The following is a 20,007-nucleotide window of genomic DNA, read 5'->3' as shown; positions in this document are numbered from 1 at the left end:
GGTAAATAAATTTGTAATCTTCTTTTTCAATAGTATGATAATCATTATGTCAAAAAAAATATAGATGAAAAGCAATAATGAGTTTAAATAGGTGCTTGTGTATACGAAACTGTTCTTATAAATAAATGTATTAACTTTAATTTGAATAAAATAGCCCTTTTCGTATTTTGTTTACTTCCTTTTATGTAACTTTTCTTAGTATTTATGGTTCCATCTTGCTGGCCATGTAATGGGGGCACATATAGAGATGTTTCCATACGCTTTTACAATAAAACATATAAAAACAAACTACCTATTCTTTGATTGTTATGAGAATAACAATTATTATTCTAATAATAGTCAAAACCAGCGCTATTGATCGAATATTAATCAGTCTATTAATTTATATTTATGGCTTTGAAATCAGTGATATTAAACGAGATTAATGGGATTCTCTCATATGATTTAAATACATTTGAAGAATATTTTATAAAAACATATCCTATTTCGTTTAACATCCTTGACGATAGAATTATTTAAAGAATGAAATAACTTTTTATTAACTATTTCTATTTATTTTTCAGTTTGTACACAACATTTCAAGAATGCTTTATAGGCTCTTTATTTATGACACTATTATACATTTATACAAGTCTTAAATTAGAACTAGTTTGTGTCGAATTAAATTTTGTTGGTGATGAGATTCTGAGAGGAAATAGATGTTATTTAGTTCTTGGCGACAGCGCTGGCGGAGACGACGGGGAGGGGCGCGGGGGGAGCGTACTTAGAGATGTACTCGAGAGCACGAGCGATCTGGGCGGGGACTGGTGGGGGTTGGGGAATAGCGTTACCCTGGAAACATAATAAGAATTAGTGATACGGCTCAAATGTCCATGACAAAAATAAATTATTTAAAATGTATAGAGCTATGTATTACTTTAGTAATGGAATATATTGCTCAATAAAAAATTCCAAATATTACTTATAAGGATACTAAAAAAAACTTATAAAACACTTACGGTTGGCTGGTAGCCGTTCTCGTCAGCGACGTAGGTGATGGAGATCACTTCACCCTCGGGGGAAGTCCAGGAGAAAGATCCTTGGGCGACATCAGGGACGACTGGGGGGTTACCACCGAAGTTACGGGGGGTACCTTGGGCTTGAGCGGCGATACCGTTGTTGGTTTCGTAGCTAAAACATACGTTGTCAAATAAACATAAACAAATTAACATTTTACACTAAAACCAGTGATGTTAGGTACTACTTACAAGTAGTTGTAGGCACCGTCTGCGTTGATTTCGTTTCCGTATCTGACGGTCTCAGCGGAACGGGCATCAGCGACGACCCTAGCGACGGGAACGACTGGGACGGGGGCGGGGACGACCACTGGGCTGGGGGTGACGACTGGGGCACTGCTGACCTTAACGGCGGGGACCTCAGTGACGGTGACGGGGCGGACTGGGAAGGGGGTGGTGGACACGTATTGCTTGAAGGGGTTGTAGTTCTGTTGGTACTGGTTGTAACGGTTGTATTGGTTGTAACGGTTGTTGTATTGGTTGTAAGGGTTGTAGGCGTTGTATTGGCTGTTGTACTTCTTGTATTGACCAGATTGGTCCTGTTGGGGGAAGTATTGGCCCTGGTTGAATTGGGCGTTGGCGACTGCCAAGACGCAGGCTAATACGACCACCTGTAAATACATAATTTAATATTATATAATGTTTGTATAATATAACGTTTGATTTTTTCGCAAAATTATTTTTACTTACAGCGAATCTCATTGTGATTTTTTTAAGATTAGCCTAGCTTGGATGAACTAGTTTGAATGCGGGTAAAAAATCCGCGCACGCTTTTATATGGCACAAAGAACCACCCACTTTAGGCGGCGAATTGCAATAATATTTAAATATTTCGTTGATAGTGTGAGGACGTTTTTTTTTTACTATTAAATAACACTTGGTTGATCCGCTTTAGTCATATAATATCGTAAGGTCACTTTATGGGATTATTTGATCTAATTTAGAAAATAACTGTTTCTGGTTAAAATAATTGTTAGTAATAAATAATAAATTTTATGTAATTTTTATCAAATAAAAATGTATATTTTAGCTGAAATATTTAATTATTTTACAGATTAGTGTTAACTTAGGACTATTATCACAACAGTAAATATTTAATTGTCTTTGGTGCATAAGATTTGGATAACAAATCAATATGCAAATCACGCCATTTTACGACTGCTATTAAAATAATTCAAAAATTCTAGGATATGGAACTACTTCAATCAATTAATAATATGATACTACTACAACAGAAAAGAAAGTTTTATGCCAGTTATAAATGAGACGTTTATCTTTGTATTCTAATATACACTAGTCAATAAAACACCCCAAAATTTCAGTAAAGACCTAAACTCAGCGTCTAGTTACAGCTAAATTACTACGTACTTCATAATTATGGACAATAATTTCATATACTGTTATTTTGTTTATTTTAAATTATTGAATTTAACTGAATTCAATTGGTGCAATTTGAATTCATTTTACATAAATAAAAAGCTTACAATTAAGCAAACAAATACAACAATAAGTTAAAATACTAAAATGATTTTTTTTATACTAAATATTGAATGGTGTAATATTTATAAAATGAAATGTTATCAAATAAATTATAGAAGAATTCATATAAGTTGTAGACAGATTAAGATTCTGTATAGAAAAACTTTGTGTGAACTATAACATGATGCCCCGAAAGCATATATGCTATATAAGGATTACCTTATCATATCCTAAATTGTTCATTTAAACCTGTCGAAATTTAAAAAAATATTATTCAATAATAATGCTTTTACAGCATATATATAATAAATTATACTGTATTCATAATATTTTAGTAAGGTGAGGCTATAAGAAAATGTGAAAGGTAAAGTTTTATGTTAACAACATAAGATCGACTTGATGTGTCGTTCTTTTATTTTTATTTTAATATATTATTTATTTCATTTACAATTTCCCAAATATGATTAAAATTTGTAAAGTAACAATTGTTTATTACTATTTTTCTGCCTTTTTTAAAACTTTACTTATAGTGCACATTCTTATTTGTTCTTAAGTTTCTAAGTGGTTTGTTTTTTACCTTGCCATAAAATAACAAATTTGTTCAACATAAATTGTTTCGACTTCGAACTAAAAATTTTAAGGTTTCTATTTAAACCCACAATAGTAATTTAAACAATCTACAACTTCACGCAACATATTAGAAACTCAAATATTAACACAAAGCAAACAAAAAACCATTTTACAAATGTTAAGTCGAAGCAAATAAATATCTCCAAAATAAATTCATTGGTCCTTCAAACGAATAGAAAATAGATAGAATAATTACTGTTTATTATGACTTTGAGTGATTTGATTATTTTCACTTCAACTTCAAAATAAAAGGAACTTATCAAGCTGGCTGTATTTTCTTGTGTTTGAAACTCATAATTTTTAACTGGATGAACAGATTTTATTACTCTTTTTAAATTTGAAACTGGTTCCCGCCGTGTTGTCCCATTTAGACTTGGGTTAGTTGTGACTTTTTAAAGGCGATGCAGGTTTTTGATAAAAAAACAATATTTAAAATGACATTACCATACAATTATAACTATGACTTAAATATATGATTTATCTACGTATACTTTTATTCTTATAGTATTTGATAATACTGCTGCAGCTGATGCAACACATTTCATCGATAGAGAATCGTGAACTAGAAGCGTTGAATGAGTTTGAAGAAAATTTAATATAAATACTGTATGCTCCTATTAAGTAAATTTTATAACCTCCGATGTAGATGGAGATAAAATGTAGGGAGTCCAACCAAAACGAGTAAATTGTGATGACTATTATAAAATACCGGCTTAACTCCCAAGCTTTTGAAGCCTAAGGCTACTCAGTGTGCCATGATGTCTTATCTAAACATTATGGGTCCTTATTTATTGATATAGTTATATAATGTTATGTTATATGAGGAAATGTTAAACAATGGAATGATAAAGAGTTCAAATAAAATGCAAAATTCTACTTTTTTTTGGTTGACATTCAATTGTATAAAGAAAAAAAAAGGTTGAAGATATCGTCATAGCATCTCTCAAGCTTGCGGCCCGCATACTACAGATGGGTATTGGAGATTTAGTTATGTACTAGCGCTTTTTTATTGTTTTTAATTTTAGGAGTGCTTTAAAATGTTCTTAACGGTTATTAGTTGCCAGGCACATGACAAAAAAAATATATTTATTTATTTATTTATACTGCATACAGCAAATATAAGAATTGATTTTGCTCTTTTATTGTACTGTGGCTTTTAACGAACACCAATTATATATTAGGCTACCTTACGGCTATAGAGCCATCTCTTGCAGGCAACGAAACAATAAATATTCATTTTGTTACAGCAAGAAAAAAAATCCATTTCGTATTGAATTTTTTGGTTAATTATAACTTTAGCTAAGATAAAAATCGAGTTAAAAATTATTATATTTAAATATCAATGCCAGTGTTATAATAATAAAGAGATTATTTTAACATCAAAACTCGATTTCTTAACTGAAGGTTGTTTATTCATGCTCTAATTTTTAGTAGATTCTCTGATATATAACTCGAAGTCTACCATTAAAATATAAGTTAGCAAATCCAAAGTATAAATTATGATTCTTGTTTTTGAGGACACGGAACCAATTTAAATTGACTTTATAAAACGCTTCATTTGTGATTTTTTAGATACATCGGATTAAAAAAAAAATTAAACATAAATTATAATACTCATTTTATAGACATTAATTACTTCCTTTGAATATAATAGGAGAGTAGATATAGATTGGACTTATAGAAGGGTCCGTAAAATGTTTAAATTTGAAAATAAAACCTCATCTATTAAAGTCTAGTCAGCTAGTATTCTGTAAATATCATTAATTATTAAATTAAAAAAAATAACTTATTTACAATTAGCTCGTTGCCGGCGGCTTCGCCTGTGTTGTAGTTTATAAACGTTTACGGACGTACTTATTTACCGCCAAATTATATTAATTGTTTTTTTTAAGATACTTATCAGGGATAACTTGTATCCAGTGTAATGCCCAAAATGTTAAATTATAATGTTATCAAATTTTATAATAATCGAAGCACTAGTTCTTGCACAATGCTTGAACAAACAGACAATATTTTTTTTTACATTTAGGTTCAGTTTTGATCTAATTTATCGTTTATTTATTTATATTATCAATATAACTAAGTAAGAATATTTACTTCTACACCTTTATTATAATATGTATAGCCTGTTTTATAGATATAAACTGCCTACGGAATATGAATTTTTGTTGAGGTATATAATTTGATATTTTTCATGCCCAAGCCGTACATATACATAAATTAATGAAATCTCTTCGTACATTGAAGGCTCTATTATTTTTCAGATAATAGATTTTTGAATTGAATTATCAAATTTTATCGAACCTAAATAATCATTTATGTAAATCTATACCACAATTATGACTATAAAGATAAGTATTTCTTTCGTTTAAGAAAAATTCAATCCTATTTAAATATATGAATCATCAAATATTATAATTAGCTATCGTTATTCTGCATCCGTTTCGGTTCGTGATTTCATGTTATAATTTAAACATTCAAATAGATGAAAAATGTATTTTTCAATAAAAAAGTAGGACTCAATTTCAACTGTAACATTATTTTTAATTCACAAGTAAAAAAAATGATTTCATAAGAAATCATTTTTTTTAAGAGATAACTCTTACAAGATTTATTTTTGGCGGAATTAAACAGTGAGATTATTTATTCTCCGTCGGTCATGAACTACCTATAGCTGTCCATAAAACATAATTTTTTGGGTACAGCATCTTTTTGTGCATTTTTATCAAATTTGATTTATTCAACTTTATCACGCAATACACTTACACGCGCTTTACAATATAAAAACTAAAACATACTAAATATACACAGATCTGTTAATTTTTTCCGATTTTATATGATTTTTTACTTAGTTTTGTTGTTTATATAATTTTTACTTAATCAGCGTATGCAAAAGTATAGAATGTCCGCCTGTGGTGTACTATGTTCAATGGAGCTTATGTATTTCATAACCTGAGAACGTAAAATATGCAACATTAAATCGCAAACGCATTTTTCTATTAGATAAATTATTAAAACTCTATGTGTACACCCCTAACTGCCCAAAATAAATAAGACAACATTTGGCTATTTGAACAGATTATTTTCCTGTGATTTATAGAAAGATTAATAAGTTTTTATCAATTTTTTGATTATTTTTGATTTCAGTACCAAAAACGCGTGGGCGTCAAAAACGCGTCAAGGGCGCGTAACGACACATAATACGATACATTACTTGTAATTCTTTCGTTTACTATAGCAATGATTTTTAAATCTATATAATAAGTATAAGTAATCTTTTAGTATTTAAAAAATAATTTCAAGGGTTTATTATAGCACATATTACAAACTGTATATATATATATACTGGACTTTTATTTTACCATAGTACATATTATTTTATGCAATTATAATAGGACAACGACAAATGTTATAAATATTTCTCGTATAATGGAGGTTGGGATAACACTATCACACTAGTCACACAAATATTATAAATGTAAAAGTTTGTTTGTTTGGTACTGAATGGATTTTTATGAAAATTGGTATTCAGGCAGGGTATGAGCCGACTTGGTTGATAGGATACTTTTTATCCCGATTATACATATTTTATCACATTTCATTAGATGAATAAATTTAGTTTCCACTTGTGTCATGTGTACAAAATTACTGTACTGAACAGAACAAATAATATACTTCTAGGTGTAACTACTAAAGGATTTCTAGTAAGATAAAATACACAATACGATAGGTATCTATAATATTATTAGCATACATAAGAGAAAATAAACCAGGTCTTCGCGAACACGCCTATAGCCGAGGTAACGTTTGATTTATCGAATACCTGAGTTGCGAAAACCATGTAAATTATGTAAATAAAAAATAAAAATGAACGCGTAACATACTAAATTTAAGATTTCAAAATTAGAGTTGATGTCCTTTAGAGCTTATTTCTATATTTTTCTTCAGTTACATTAAATATGAACATATTGAAATATGACATACTTGACTATTTATGACGTATCAGCAATGTGTTAATAAAGTTTTCATAAACTTAATTTACATGCAAATTTGGCGACAGGCCCAGTTTCCATAAATGTTTGAAATATATTCAAAAAACTAGAAGTGATACAATATAATTGATTCCTCATAGTTTTATTGCTCGTAAATGCCACCTAAAACTATGAAAGCATGGAATTTATAAACAAATAGATAAAAATACACATCCTACGTGCGTAACAATATCCAATTAATTCACACTTCATATTCACAATTATAAACTTACCATTTGTATGCTAATTCTTTCATTTTATTTGTATTAAACTATTGTTAGGTGCATAAATTTAAAAGGTGTGAGTGCAAAACTCAGCGTGACTCAAGGTATTTGCCAAATATAACATTATTGTAGCTTATTAATAATTAGTGACAATCGATAAATCAATTGCCTATTTAATTAGTAAAATTTAAAATAAAAGTAGCTAAGTAACAGTTTATATTTTATTTAATACATTTAATTATTTTAATACTCTTTTCGAAGGTACACATAGCATTTCTGTTACATTTTCGACTTTTTATACAAAAATATATTGATTTTCGTAATTAAATTATCCTAAGGCAAATGTGCGCCTGAAGGGTGGAATCCATTTTCGTCTGCGGTATAATCTACTCGGTATGTGAGACCATTGTCTCCTACGTATTCATAGAAGCCCTTTACTCTGGCCGCTCCATTTGAGGCTGAAGCAACACTACCAGTCTCTTCGGCAGATATACCGTTCTCGGTTTGGAAACTGTAATGATATCCATTTTCGTTTGAATCACTGTCCTGTGTTACGATTCTGGCGTTCCTTCCATTGAGGTATTGGTTGGTGGCATACAAAGGTACATATTTGACCGTTGAAGGTACAAGTGGTACAGCGGTGCTTGTTACGATGGGAGGACGTGCTGTGACAACAACTTGAGTTGGGAAGTCGCTGAAATGAAAAAGAAAAACTTGATTATAAACACTCATGCCTTTCAGATAATATTTAGAAATTATGTACATGTGTTACTTTGCTTATACTAAATAGTAGGCGATACACATTTAACTATTTAAATATATATTTTTAGAATGCTCAAATGTTTCCGTTAATAGAAGTATACATTGGCATAATTATCTGATTGTTATAAAGTTATAATTTGATGAAATTATAATCGAACTACTTATATTTGAAAAAGAGAAGAGTTTGACAAATTATTTATTTATTTGTAATGCTTCATTGTACAAAAAGAACCAAGCAAATTTTTTATAATACAATTAAATTGACAAAAGGCGTCCTTATTTGTATAGAGTTTTGTCTTTCAAACAGGCTGGTAGAAAAGGAAATGTCAGAAGTACCAATGCTAACCTCTTAACAAAAGGCGCTACCAATTCCTGGTACGGCCTTATCGAATTGTAGTAAAGCGGGTAGTACGCAGGGTTGTAAATGTTCTTCCCATAAAAGTTATTATATTTGTGCACGTAGTCGTAGTACTGGCCATCGTTTGATGGTTGATATTTGCCCTCTTTCCCGTAACGTTCGGGGTGGTATTTGCCATCGTCGACCGCTAATGTGCTGCTTATAAAAGCAGTAAAAACAATTGCCTGCAAACGTTTAAAGTATTACATTAGGGTAACTAATACATATATGTCAGCAATGGAGCTGGTGGGTCGCCTGATGGTAAGCGCTACCACCGCCCATGAACGTTTGAAGAGAGACTCTACAAATGGATTGTCGACTTCAAATAAAGGAAATGACTTGGTAAGGGTAAGGAATAGGATATGGGTCTCCGCCTCCCCCACTCACCGTACGAAACACAATATCAAACTAATATTTCACGCCGGATTTCTATGGGGGTACTTGGTGGTACTTCCCCGGTACGAGCTGGCCCAATTCGTGCCGAAGCGTGCTCGACTATCACATGTAAAATTTGTTACACTATGTATAGTTACACATATTATATGAACATTGTTACACTTGCTATAGACACCGTAAAAATATCAAACATAGGCACTGATAGATTTATATAAATATTGAAAAATATTTTTATTATATCAATTTCTGTAGTAGAAGGCGTCCACACATATAATATTATTCTCAAAGGCCTCTAAGAAAGACAAAGTGTCATTTCTTAACAAGTAAGTAGGGTAGACTGATATTGACCACTAATGGCATTATTGTTATGTTAGATGCTTTACTATTAATGAAAGTTTAAGCATAAATGGTTCAGTCATATCTCTGTTTTATTCTAAATTTTAGTAAGTTTGTATTAGAAATGAAGAATTCTAAAATGTTATTGCTACATGGTATCATATAAGTAAAATAAATGAGAAAAAAGCATAAAATTTACTCTAGCAGTAAACATCTTTTGTGTTAAATAAACAAAAAAATATTTACTAACTTACCACAAAACACTTCATGATGCTAAACACTTTTGGGACCGGGATCAAAAGAACAATGGTAGCAAATAAAACTATCGTTTCGGTTTTATACAGTCGTAGGAATCGAAAATGGAGTATTTATTAGAAGATTAAATGTTCCAAATATGTAGAAAAAGTAATTTACGTCTTCTGTTAGTAAAGGTGGCATTGGATGAGACCTACCTATTTGGATCGATCTGTTTTATTGCGTCATTTACCGCGCCCAACCAAATATCAATCAATGGGCAAAAAATAAATATGTGTTACATATGTTTTGTAAAATATAAAGGTTATCGTTATGCGTGTAGGCACATTACAGTTGAAAGATAAATGACAACCATCCTATTTTCTAACCTACACATACTAAGCAATACAAATGTGCATCCATTTTGGTTTCACTGTAGTAAATCGTTATCATAATCATCATTAGCCCATATATGTTCCCACTGCTGGGATACAGGCCTCTAAGAGGGTTCAGGCCATAATCCACCACGCTGGGCAAGTGTGGATTGACAGATGTCACATGTCATTAAACTTTTGATTCAGGACATGCCAGTATCCTCACGATGTTTTCCTTCACCGTTTTAAGCAGTGATGATGTTATCTACATGTGCAGATAAATTGAAAAATTAATTTATTTCCTGCACGCTCGCCTGGTCTCAAACCCCAACTTATCGATTTTGAAGTCCGAGGTATCACCACTGAGCCACAACTGCAAGTAAATCGTGTCCGATGCAAAAAAATCCTCCATTTTAAGATTTTATAAATGCAAGTATTTTACTCTTGTATACGACTAAGTTATATTGTCATATCACGGCGTTACAGTTGTGGTAATAAAAATATCGCCTAGTTTCTTAACCTTTCTTTTTTCCTAAATACGCTATTATAATTGAACATTTAATTTACAGAGCGCTCCAGCGACATTCAAAGTTTCCATAGATTGCAAAAACTATATATAAAAAAAACATTATATAACATTAAGCCTCCGGCGCATCGGCAATATTGCATCATTAATCAGTGTATCAATAAAGAAGTTAAAGGGACCAATAAAAGCTAAATCCTTTATTTACGACCTAATATATTTTAGTTATTTGGACCCTTTTAAACGTAATCACATGATGGGTATCAATATCTTGATATTAAAAACAATATAAGATATATCTTATGGTATATTTCTTCCTGCTATGTTATTTTGGAGAGCATGGCTTTATTTTTTTTGTATGAGAACCCTAATATTATTAATTAGAGAAAGTGACTTCAAATTATATCGTAGCAAATCGTTGAGGAGATATTACTAAAAAAATAAGGCCACGTATTTTAAATAATGTTAATATAAAAAAAAAAAAACATTCAATGACTAATTTCATAAACGTAAATTTAATTTTTAGTTTTATAGCATTGAAATGTTTTATAAATGAGAAATTTTGAAAGAATAGAAAAAATTTGATCCTGCCTCGTAATCAAATTTTTTCTATTCTTTCAAAATTTCTCATTCATATACGTAATTTGACGAATATGAACATTAAATTCAGAGACTGTTTAAATCAATATCACCATAACATTTATTCAATAATGATATTATAATCGAAGTTTTATCAGGCTAATAAATAATCATCCACCAAATAGGTAATAGACGCGATAAACCTATTTAGTGGCCACATTTGCTCGTCAAACTGTTGCTCTAAAAGGTCACTTTAGAGCTAAGAATTTGTTCTTATCTATATATGAATAAACAGTAGGTCGTCTATTGTATTCATAAGATGACAAATAACATTTTTCCAATGTATGTTTCATTGTGATGTGTGCAGTGAGAGAAGTTGCAACGAACGAGTCGGTTTCTATCACTTTGTTTGTTTCAGTGGTGAGAGAGATTTTTTCGTCCAAAAATAATACACTAGATAACATTTACTATTTTATTGGAATTCTTTGTGATTTCCCAACGTTATACACATTTTTCTTTAGAAAAGTAAAATGTTTATCGTTTGATAAACTTTACTTTAAAATTATTAAAAAATCTATTTTATCACGGACTTTGAGCTTTTAATAAATATCAATATAGTTAAAGAATTCCGAGATTTCTAACCTCTTCCTTTTTACACCAGTGTATAAAAAAATTAATTTTTAAATTTCCGTAGTAACCTATTTTAAATTACTACTATAGTATAAATTGTGGAAGCAAATCTTTTAATTTGGAAGACGATTTGTTTCTTTGTGCTTATTATATTATTTCAAACTTACACAATTACAGATTACAGATACCCTTAAAACAACATTATAATTAGACAATATACAAATGAAAAATCAGTATTAGAAAATATTTTATTATCAGTGTAGTACATTGAACAAAGTAAAAGTTTACCATATTACTTAAAAACTACAAACCTATATGCGTTATTTACTTTTCACTGTGACATAGTCAGAAGACTCTAATGCAAATATATTGTGTATAATGTAATTCATGAAAACTAAATCATAGATTAGTGAGTTTTAATTTTAACAACTTTCGTATACATATTTAAGACATGACTAGTTGTAAAAAATAGATACAAATATAGTTCTCTTTTACATTACCCAGATATTTTAAGATTTCATCTTACAGGCGTTCCACTTGAAAAATATTAAAATTAACATTTAGACACACAAATTGAAACTTACGATTATATGCAGTAAATTTAGATAGATTAAGATTTTGTAAAAACATTAAAAATAAATAGTTATTGCAACATTCAGGTATTTATTCTATTTACCTACCATGTTTTTTACGGCATTTAAAATCAGACTTTCAATAATTTTGTGACACGATTACGTTCTTATTTGTGTATATAAATCCAGATCTAGAATGTAATTTATATATACAAATAACTGTTACAAATTGAAGTGCTGTGCATTCTCAAAATTATTTCTATTATGAATAGTTATAAATAGGCCTCTTGCAATCAACGCTTCCGCATCATTCAAATTTCGTTTACATATCGAATAAATCTTTTAGACAACAACATTTATACAAATATTGCTCCCACACAACATTTTGTTTATTATATTTTCTTATAAATCATTTATGTGTTCAGGGTAGTATGATATATTAAATAGAACTTCTTTCACATAGTCGTGATAACGTTTCGTCTGTATTTAGTTCAATGATAATATTAATTAGTTTCATTGTCATTAATCTAGCAAACCATAACGGTAAAATCGTTTGTTGATTAATTTAATTATTTGTGTCGTGTAATTTTGCTTATACATGGTGGCCATATTGGTGTTTAATATATAATATGTATAATTAAAAAGAAAATGATCTATGTTCATAGATCTACCATCACATTTTATAAGCTCGTGTTGTATTGTTGTATGTTAAACTGATGCATTAATGATACCTTTAATTGAATAGCATTTGAAGATTAATAAAACAAATATTAAAAAATATCTAATTAAATATTTTACTATAATTTAAGATCATTCTATTACACATATCACCAGCGAACACTGTTAATAGTCCCTATTAAAGCTCAGTTTCTTCAACGACCCTCACGAACACTTCATACTGTAATTTCAGTTTCGTCTTCAGCTTGTTTTCCACTGAACTAAGTAGTTTTGTACCCTTGAAACTGTAGAGCGTACCTGGATTTTCACCTTCTTCTAACTTCATTAATGGTGGATATCTGAAAGAGTATAAAAACTTGTTAGTTCTCTTTTTATCTTTATAAGTCTTGAACTTGCAAATGAATTGATGATAAATCATTTATTGTAATCTGTCGTTTGTTATCACTACATCATAGTATAAGACAAAGTTGCTTTCCGCCATCAGTGTGTCTGCTTGCTTAGCATTATGCAACAGATTTTAAAGGGGTTTTATTTAATCAATACAGTGATTCAAGAAGAAAGTTTTTATGCATTATAACATCCCTTAAACTATTCCTACTAAGCCGCGGGCAAAAGTTAGTTTATATACTTATATATCCACGATTTACTGAACTAAACCTGTAATAAACTGATTACTTGTCTTGTTATTGTACTATCGATATTACATGAAAACATATTACATATCTCAAAACAGTGCCTGCATAATTATGAATAAAACATTCAAAACATCCTTTGTGTGAGTAGTTCGGCAGTTTAACTCTTATCGACACTGCATTGCGCAATATAACACTACGCCATCAAACTTCTCTCTCACAGATTAGCGAATTAATTAATGGTGAAACATTTTTATTATGATTTGAAAATACTGCTATGAACTCTCCACTTGGTTGGTTGGCAGAGGTCACATGTCGTCGAACTTTAAAGTTTTCGACATGCTGATGTCCTCACGATTTTTTCCTTTACCGTTTCGAGCAGTGGCGATATGAATAATGTGCAGATACATTGAAAAATCTATTTATTTTTTGTTCGGTCGACGCTCGTCCGGTGTCGAATTCGTAACATGATTATTGATTACGTTCAAATAAATTATCTATAATTCGCTGAGACCTTGGTCGAGATAATTATAAATATTTACTACTTGAAAAGATCATCGTTGCCAGTAGTAAAAAAACATTGTCAAAATATAGTGTGGTTCGGCAAATGTATTCCATTATTCCATTCATATATCATATTCAGGTGTAACTGAAAATAATTTCAATTTACGTTTTATTAGCAATCTCTTTCGTGGATAAAATATGTATAACATTATGTAGGATTCTCAAAAAGCTCTCGCGCTATCACGAATTAAAGAGACTTAAAACATGATATTTGTATTGATTATACAGTTCACGTAAATTTTATAAGACTAATCATAATAAATTAGACTTATCTGACATTAAACTATCATTTAATAAACTGTCTCATAATTTCACAACAAACCGGTTACAATATTATTTAAATTTTATTTAACCTAGTACAGACCGAATGATCTGTTTTGGGTAATTTTATCTTTAAATGACAATACAAAATTGACACAAGTGTTTTATAAATGCAATATTTTTCAGTCTATAATATGTAAAAATGAACAATTGATTCTAACATATATTTCACAAATGATGATAAGCGGCTTTTATTTTCAACATAATTTTAAATATGTTTTGTATGCTCGATTCATATAAAATATGTGTTTTGTTTGTAATGATAAATATGAATTGTGGAGTTGAAAGCAGTGAATTAAAAAATGTCATTTACATACTGATTATACATAGACTTATATCATGGAATGTGTATTTATTTATCAAAATGTGTGATTGATGTTTTAATTAATTTTCTTAAAATTTCTTTTTATATAGCCTGTAAGTAGTTTTTGCACTTGCATATGAATTAATTTTTGATTTTAAATATTTTTGTATTAGTGCTAAAACTGTTGGCTTTCCTTAATAAATAAATAATACCTCATTCGCAAAAGAAATGAAAAGTAATAGATCAAATAATTATAATATATAATAAAATATATATAAAGAAACCTATTGCTCTAAATGGTGAACCATTGTTTTTTAGAAATGGTTATAAAATCTCGACTGTATAATTTAACTATCGATGATAAAATATTCTGGTACAAGGATTTGAAGCTAATAAATGTAAATTGTATTTTTATTTTTCTTATATTTCAGCCAGATTAATGATTTTTGACGTATGTTTTATTAATAACTCATTTTGATTAATTCAATCGCTTTTAAATAAAATCTTGCCAATTTAAGAAATGAAATGGATACTATTGATATTAACGAGAACGAAATCGTCTTAAAAATTAAATGTGAGATAATGCATATTAGTCAAAACTGGTATAATTTGAAGGATATAAAATATTAAAGATTTAGATTGTTTTTATACTATTAAATTGGTTTGTGTTTAAATACGAAGTTGAAACATTCAGATCTCACTCAGATCTTTCTTACAGAATACTAGTATCCTAACTGTACATTTATTAAATAACATTTTATCGCGTTACTAGAGCAGCTGATAAACATTCATAATGCAAGGAACAAAATATGTATGGAACTAGGCAAACTATAGAACAGACTTTTATTATAGAATTCCTCATAGTATTAAAGAGTTTAGTCGTGCTAAATTTATAACGCGTTTAAAAATGATAGCCTACTATATCATTAGAGAATATGAATAAAATCTTAAATTACGTTATTATAGAAAGCCTTCTATATCATTAGAAAGTATGAATGGAAGATGAAATACCCTGAAATGTTGTCGCTTAAGAACCCCAGGACAGCTTAAGAACCATAGACACATATAATTTTAAAATAACAACCACGGAGTTTCTTGCTGACTCTTTTCTGTAGAAACTGTATTCCGAAACGGTTATAAATGGTAAAACTATGTTATAAGACGATTCTAAAGAGCTTCATAATGAAAAATTAAATGTATAATAAGTACGTTACCATGTACGTTTTTCTGGTGAAATTATTTGAGAAAATTTAAAAGAATTGCCCAACTCTAGTTTTTTAATAGCATAATGACCATTTGACAAAAAAGCTCGCACTGTAATTATATGTTACCTAGAACTAATGCAAATATGCTCAAATATAAATATTATTAAAAAGGTCTCTTAGACATTTTGTAAGTCATTTAAATGTAACAATACCCAACTCGTAATTGTTATGGTTTGATAAGTATATATAAGTTTCAGCTTTTTTATTATCTTTGTGTATAGTTATGTAGTATGTATGTGTAAAAAAAAATATATGTTTGTACATAACCGATTCCTCTAAACACGATTTAGAATTACTATAAATGGACAGATTTAAACTTCTCATTCTTATCAAGGATTTTATTATCCTGATTAGAATCGCCAGAATTTAATAGTTTCCTTACGTTTAATCGGTATGAGAAAATGTGAGACATTTGTTTTTTTTTTTTTTTGTAAGTCATATTATTTTTAATAAGTAAATAAAGATCGCAGTAATTATCCAGGAGAAGATTTCTAGAAGGGATAAGAATCACTGATTTTTTATTATCATCACACACATCATAGTAACTATTTAGTTACCTATACGGGAGTGGTTAGCCAACTTAAACTCCCGACGTTGATAATTTATTCGCATTTAATATATATTCTTCACTTATTAGAGTAAGTACCGACTATCGCAAACAATATTCTTCCTACCAAAGCATAAATTAAGAACTTTTTGAAAACACTTTATAAGTTATGTATAGGCAATCACTTGTTAGTGATAAAACTACCAAATAGAATTAATTTTAATGATTTTATTCACACATATAATATAGATGTAGAAGTGCAAAATCCGAAAAAATAACCATAGAACAGACTATCATGCATTGGACGCAAAACCGCCCACACACCACCACTTATTTTGATCCATTCGCAAGTTTAAATCCTAAAATCTTCTTATATTAATTATCAGTTCTTACATAAATGGTAATATTTGTATATCACTAAAAAAAACAAGCAAAAGCACGTTTATTACTTAATATTAGGTTTTACCAGTACATCCTAAGATTAACTCAAATGAGTTGGTAAATGTGAGGATTTATAAGAGAAACGAATTTTATGAACCTTTACTATTTCCATTTCTGGTAGATGTTGATTTTCGAAAAAAAAAACAATTATTAAGTGCTTTGTTTATCATAAACCCCCTTAAGAAAGGAAAGGTTATCAATTCGACTCAATTTTTTATGTGTTTCTTTGTTATCTCAGTAACAATCTAAATATGGTAAAGAAATAAAAATATGGTTAAACTTTTGGTTTAAAAATTTGTGTATCTTAGGATTTTTTCGAATATCTAAACATTTACAGTTAAATATACACATGCATCATTGTTTAAAAATGTCCGATGATACTATAATACATATATAATATAACGTGATTGAATGAAAAATGATGACATTCGCCCATAAACGATGTCTATACTTTTAAAGACGCAAACATTTCTTTTTGAATTTTTATTTAAGCACGTGTTTATTTTTGATTAATTTGTACAAGTTAGGTGCATGATAAATGGAAGATTGATTAATTACTGTAATAATGTTTATCATTTTTGCAATAAATTTAGAAACCTAAGAGTTTATTGACTTCAATAATCGTATTAATACATATTACTTATAGTAATATAGAATATAATTCGGTTAATATTTTAGATCATAACGTGGTATTTCCAACATCCTATGATATATTGCCTTTATGTCCTCAGAATTCCGAATACTTAATATAAATAACTGCACTATTTAATATTAATTATCAATAAGACCTTGAGCAGCGACCTCAAACCGGAACACGGAAAGGTCAAGAGGGGGCTAATGAAGTGATTTATTCAGTAGGCTGAAGAGCTTCTTATTGAAATCAAATCTGGTTTATTTATCTTTTCATTAGAAATACCAATAATGTTCTTATAAGAAAACGTAATTACACCTTTGTTATGTAACTACAAACTTATATAGGGTAAAGTTTATAAGTTTGCGAAGCCAACTCTGAAACTACTGAAACGATTTTAAAAACTACGTCGTTAGCAGAAAGTTGAATGAGAGTATTGTTTTTTAGTTTTAATCTCGATCATCCCAGGAACCAAGGCGACTTACAAGTAAAAATTTATTTGAAAAGTGTGAATACTTACTGAGTAACAACTTCTGCGTCAGTACTGTTTTTACTTGCTGGATCTATTAAATTGCATTTCATCGCAATTTCAGCGTCAGAGATTCCCTTGTTAAAGATTTCCACATTTTCCGGCTCTATTTCACTGAACACGAGGATGTCGGGTGAAACATATTTACTTATCAATTCCTTAATTATCCTGTGTATGTAGGGGAATCTAGGTGCGTATATTTGGAAACCGATATAGTCATTCGAATCTCCACGTTCTAAGTGTTTATATGTTCCATCAAAGGGATAGACACCTTGTTGGTAAATATATGTATACTTTCCCTCATCACCCGGAACATATTTTCCCTCATCCAAAGGTCTATAATATTTTCCATCGTCGTATTCATCGTAGGTTTTAGGTTTATATTTTCCATCATCAAAGGGGGAAGATTGAACTACGGTCCATAATGATACGAGGCACACCTGGAAAATCAATCATATGGCTATAAATTTATAAAAACATATTGGTTTAATAATTTCAAAGTATTGCATAACTCGCCAGTATTAAAATCGTTATTTAAAAAATAAAAATATAATTTACACTATGTGCATTTAATTCGAAATAGAAACATTAAAGTAATCTCATAATTCACTCATTACTATCATCATATACATTAATTACTTACGAAATTCCAAACTAGCTTCATTATAAATATTATTATTTAACGGTAATATAAAATTATTGTTGGTTTTTTATTTGCTAATAATAGATTCTTCGCACCCCGACCCGTACAAGTTGTTTACTCCGCAGGTTATGTTTTGGATCTGAAACTAGATCAGATAATGTGTCATAAGTAAGCAGTATTTTAGCGAGATAACAGCTAATATTCGTCAAAAATATCTTATTCCTCATTGCCTTAATTAACATTTAGATGTATAATAAATTTTGTTCGAGACATACCAAAAGTGGATCAGAATCCTAAAATCAGGTGTGACAAGGTCACGTTAATGAATTAGCATAGATCATGACATTATGCCTCTTAGCGCATGCGCTACGGTACGGTTCACTCACTTGTGCACTATAATGATAGTTCATGAAAAAAGAAATTAAATTCACAAAATACCTACAGCACACAAGTAGCTCCAAGACGACCGACTCATAAGAGAATTGTAATTCCCATATAGAATGCTTATGGATTAACTGCACATCGCTTTGCATAAAATAAATATCAGCCATCGTAAAATGCAATAATATGATCACTTAAGCTTTGCATTCTGACGACCTCACAGTTAACATTTACATAAATATTATTCACTTAAACGGGACCATGTGACATAGAAAATCCTGTTAGCCGTCACAAATTAACTATTTTACTATCTAGACTTATCCTTGGTATCCTCGTTAAATATTCACTTACATGAAATATTGATGTGAATCCGGACATCACCTATTTTTTATCACAACATTAGCATCACATTTGTGACATTTAACAACAAAAAACTGAAATAAAAAACTACCTACTTAAATGTCAAATCATTATTTACGCGTTATACATAATGACAATGCACGGAACAAATTTGACGTGAAGATGCATACAACTATCTAATTCACTTAATTTGCTTATTTATATCCTTGTGTCAATCTGCTCCCCAAACTAGTCAGACAACAGTATACTTGTTATGGAATTTATAATTTGACAAGCACTCTGAAGACAACGCTTCGGTATAGCACACACTTAAGAAATGTTTCTAGAAGCTAAATACTGTTGAGAGCATATGAAATTCCGTTATTTATTATCACATTAATCATTCAACACCTTAATAAAGTTTATTATTCAAATACATACAAGAAATAAATCATTACAGCAATAACAATACATTTGAATTTAGCTCTATATTTCTTAATTAACTTAATA

General features: G+C 29.7%; 3 protein-coding genes across 3 annotated transcripts; all 3 read right to left on the bottom strand.

The window, feature by feature from the left end:
- Positions 1-705: 705 nt before the first annotated feature.
- LOC119831278 (larval cuticle protein LCP-22-like) lies at positions 706-1,678 on the bottom strand. Its single transcript, XM_038354576.1, has 3 exons — positions 1,248-1,678; positions 999-1,170; positions 706-831 (listed from the first exon to the last, which is right to left on the bottom strand). The coding sequence occupies exons 1-3, from the start codon at positions 1,676-1,678 to the stop codon at positions 706-708; spliced, it is 729 nt and encodes a 242-aa protein (XP_038210504.1).
- A 6,074-nt stretch (positions 1,679-7,752) lies between these two features.
- LOC119831277 (larval cuticle protein LCP-30-like) lies at positions 7,753-9,579 on the bottom strand. Its single transcript, XM_038354575.1, has 3 exons — positions 9,565-9,579; positions 8,528-8,763; positions 7,753-8,113 (listed from the first exon to the last, which is right to left on the bottom strand). Exons 1-3 carry the CDS (start codon positions 9,577-9,579, stop codon positions 7,753-7,755), a joined length of 612 nt encoding a protein of 203 aa, XP_038210503.1.
- A 3,462-nt stretch (positions 9,580-13,041) lies between these two features.
- LOC119831486 lies at positions 13,042-18,586 on the bottom strand (the record flags this gene model as incomplete). Its single annotated transcript, XM_038354869.1, has 2 exons — positions 13,042-13,238; positions 18,126-18,586. Coding segments are annotated over 2 exons (621 nt in total), but the record flags the coding sequence as incomplete, so codon positions are not given.
- Between the last annotated feature and the right edge of the window lie 1,421 nt (positions 18,587-20,007).

This window comes from Zerene cesonia, chromosome 13, assembly GCF_012273895.1.
Source record: "Zerene cesonia ecotype Mississippi chromosome 13, Zerene_cesonia_1.1, whole genome shotgun sequence".
Lineage (NCBI taxonomy): Eukaryota > Metazoa > Arthropoda > Insecta > Lepidoptera > Pieridae > Zerene > Zerene cesonia.
This window is presented reverse-complemented; position numbering and strand designations above follow the sequence as displayed.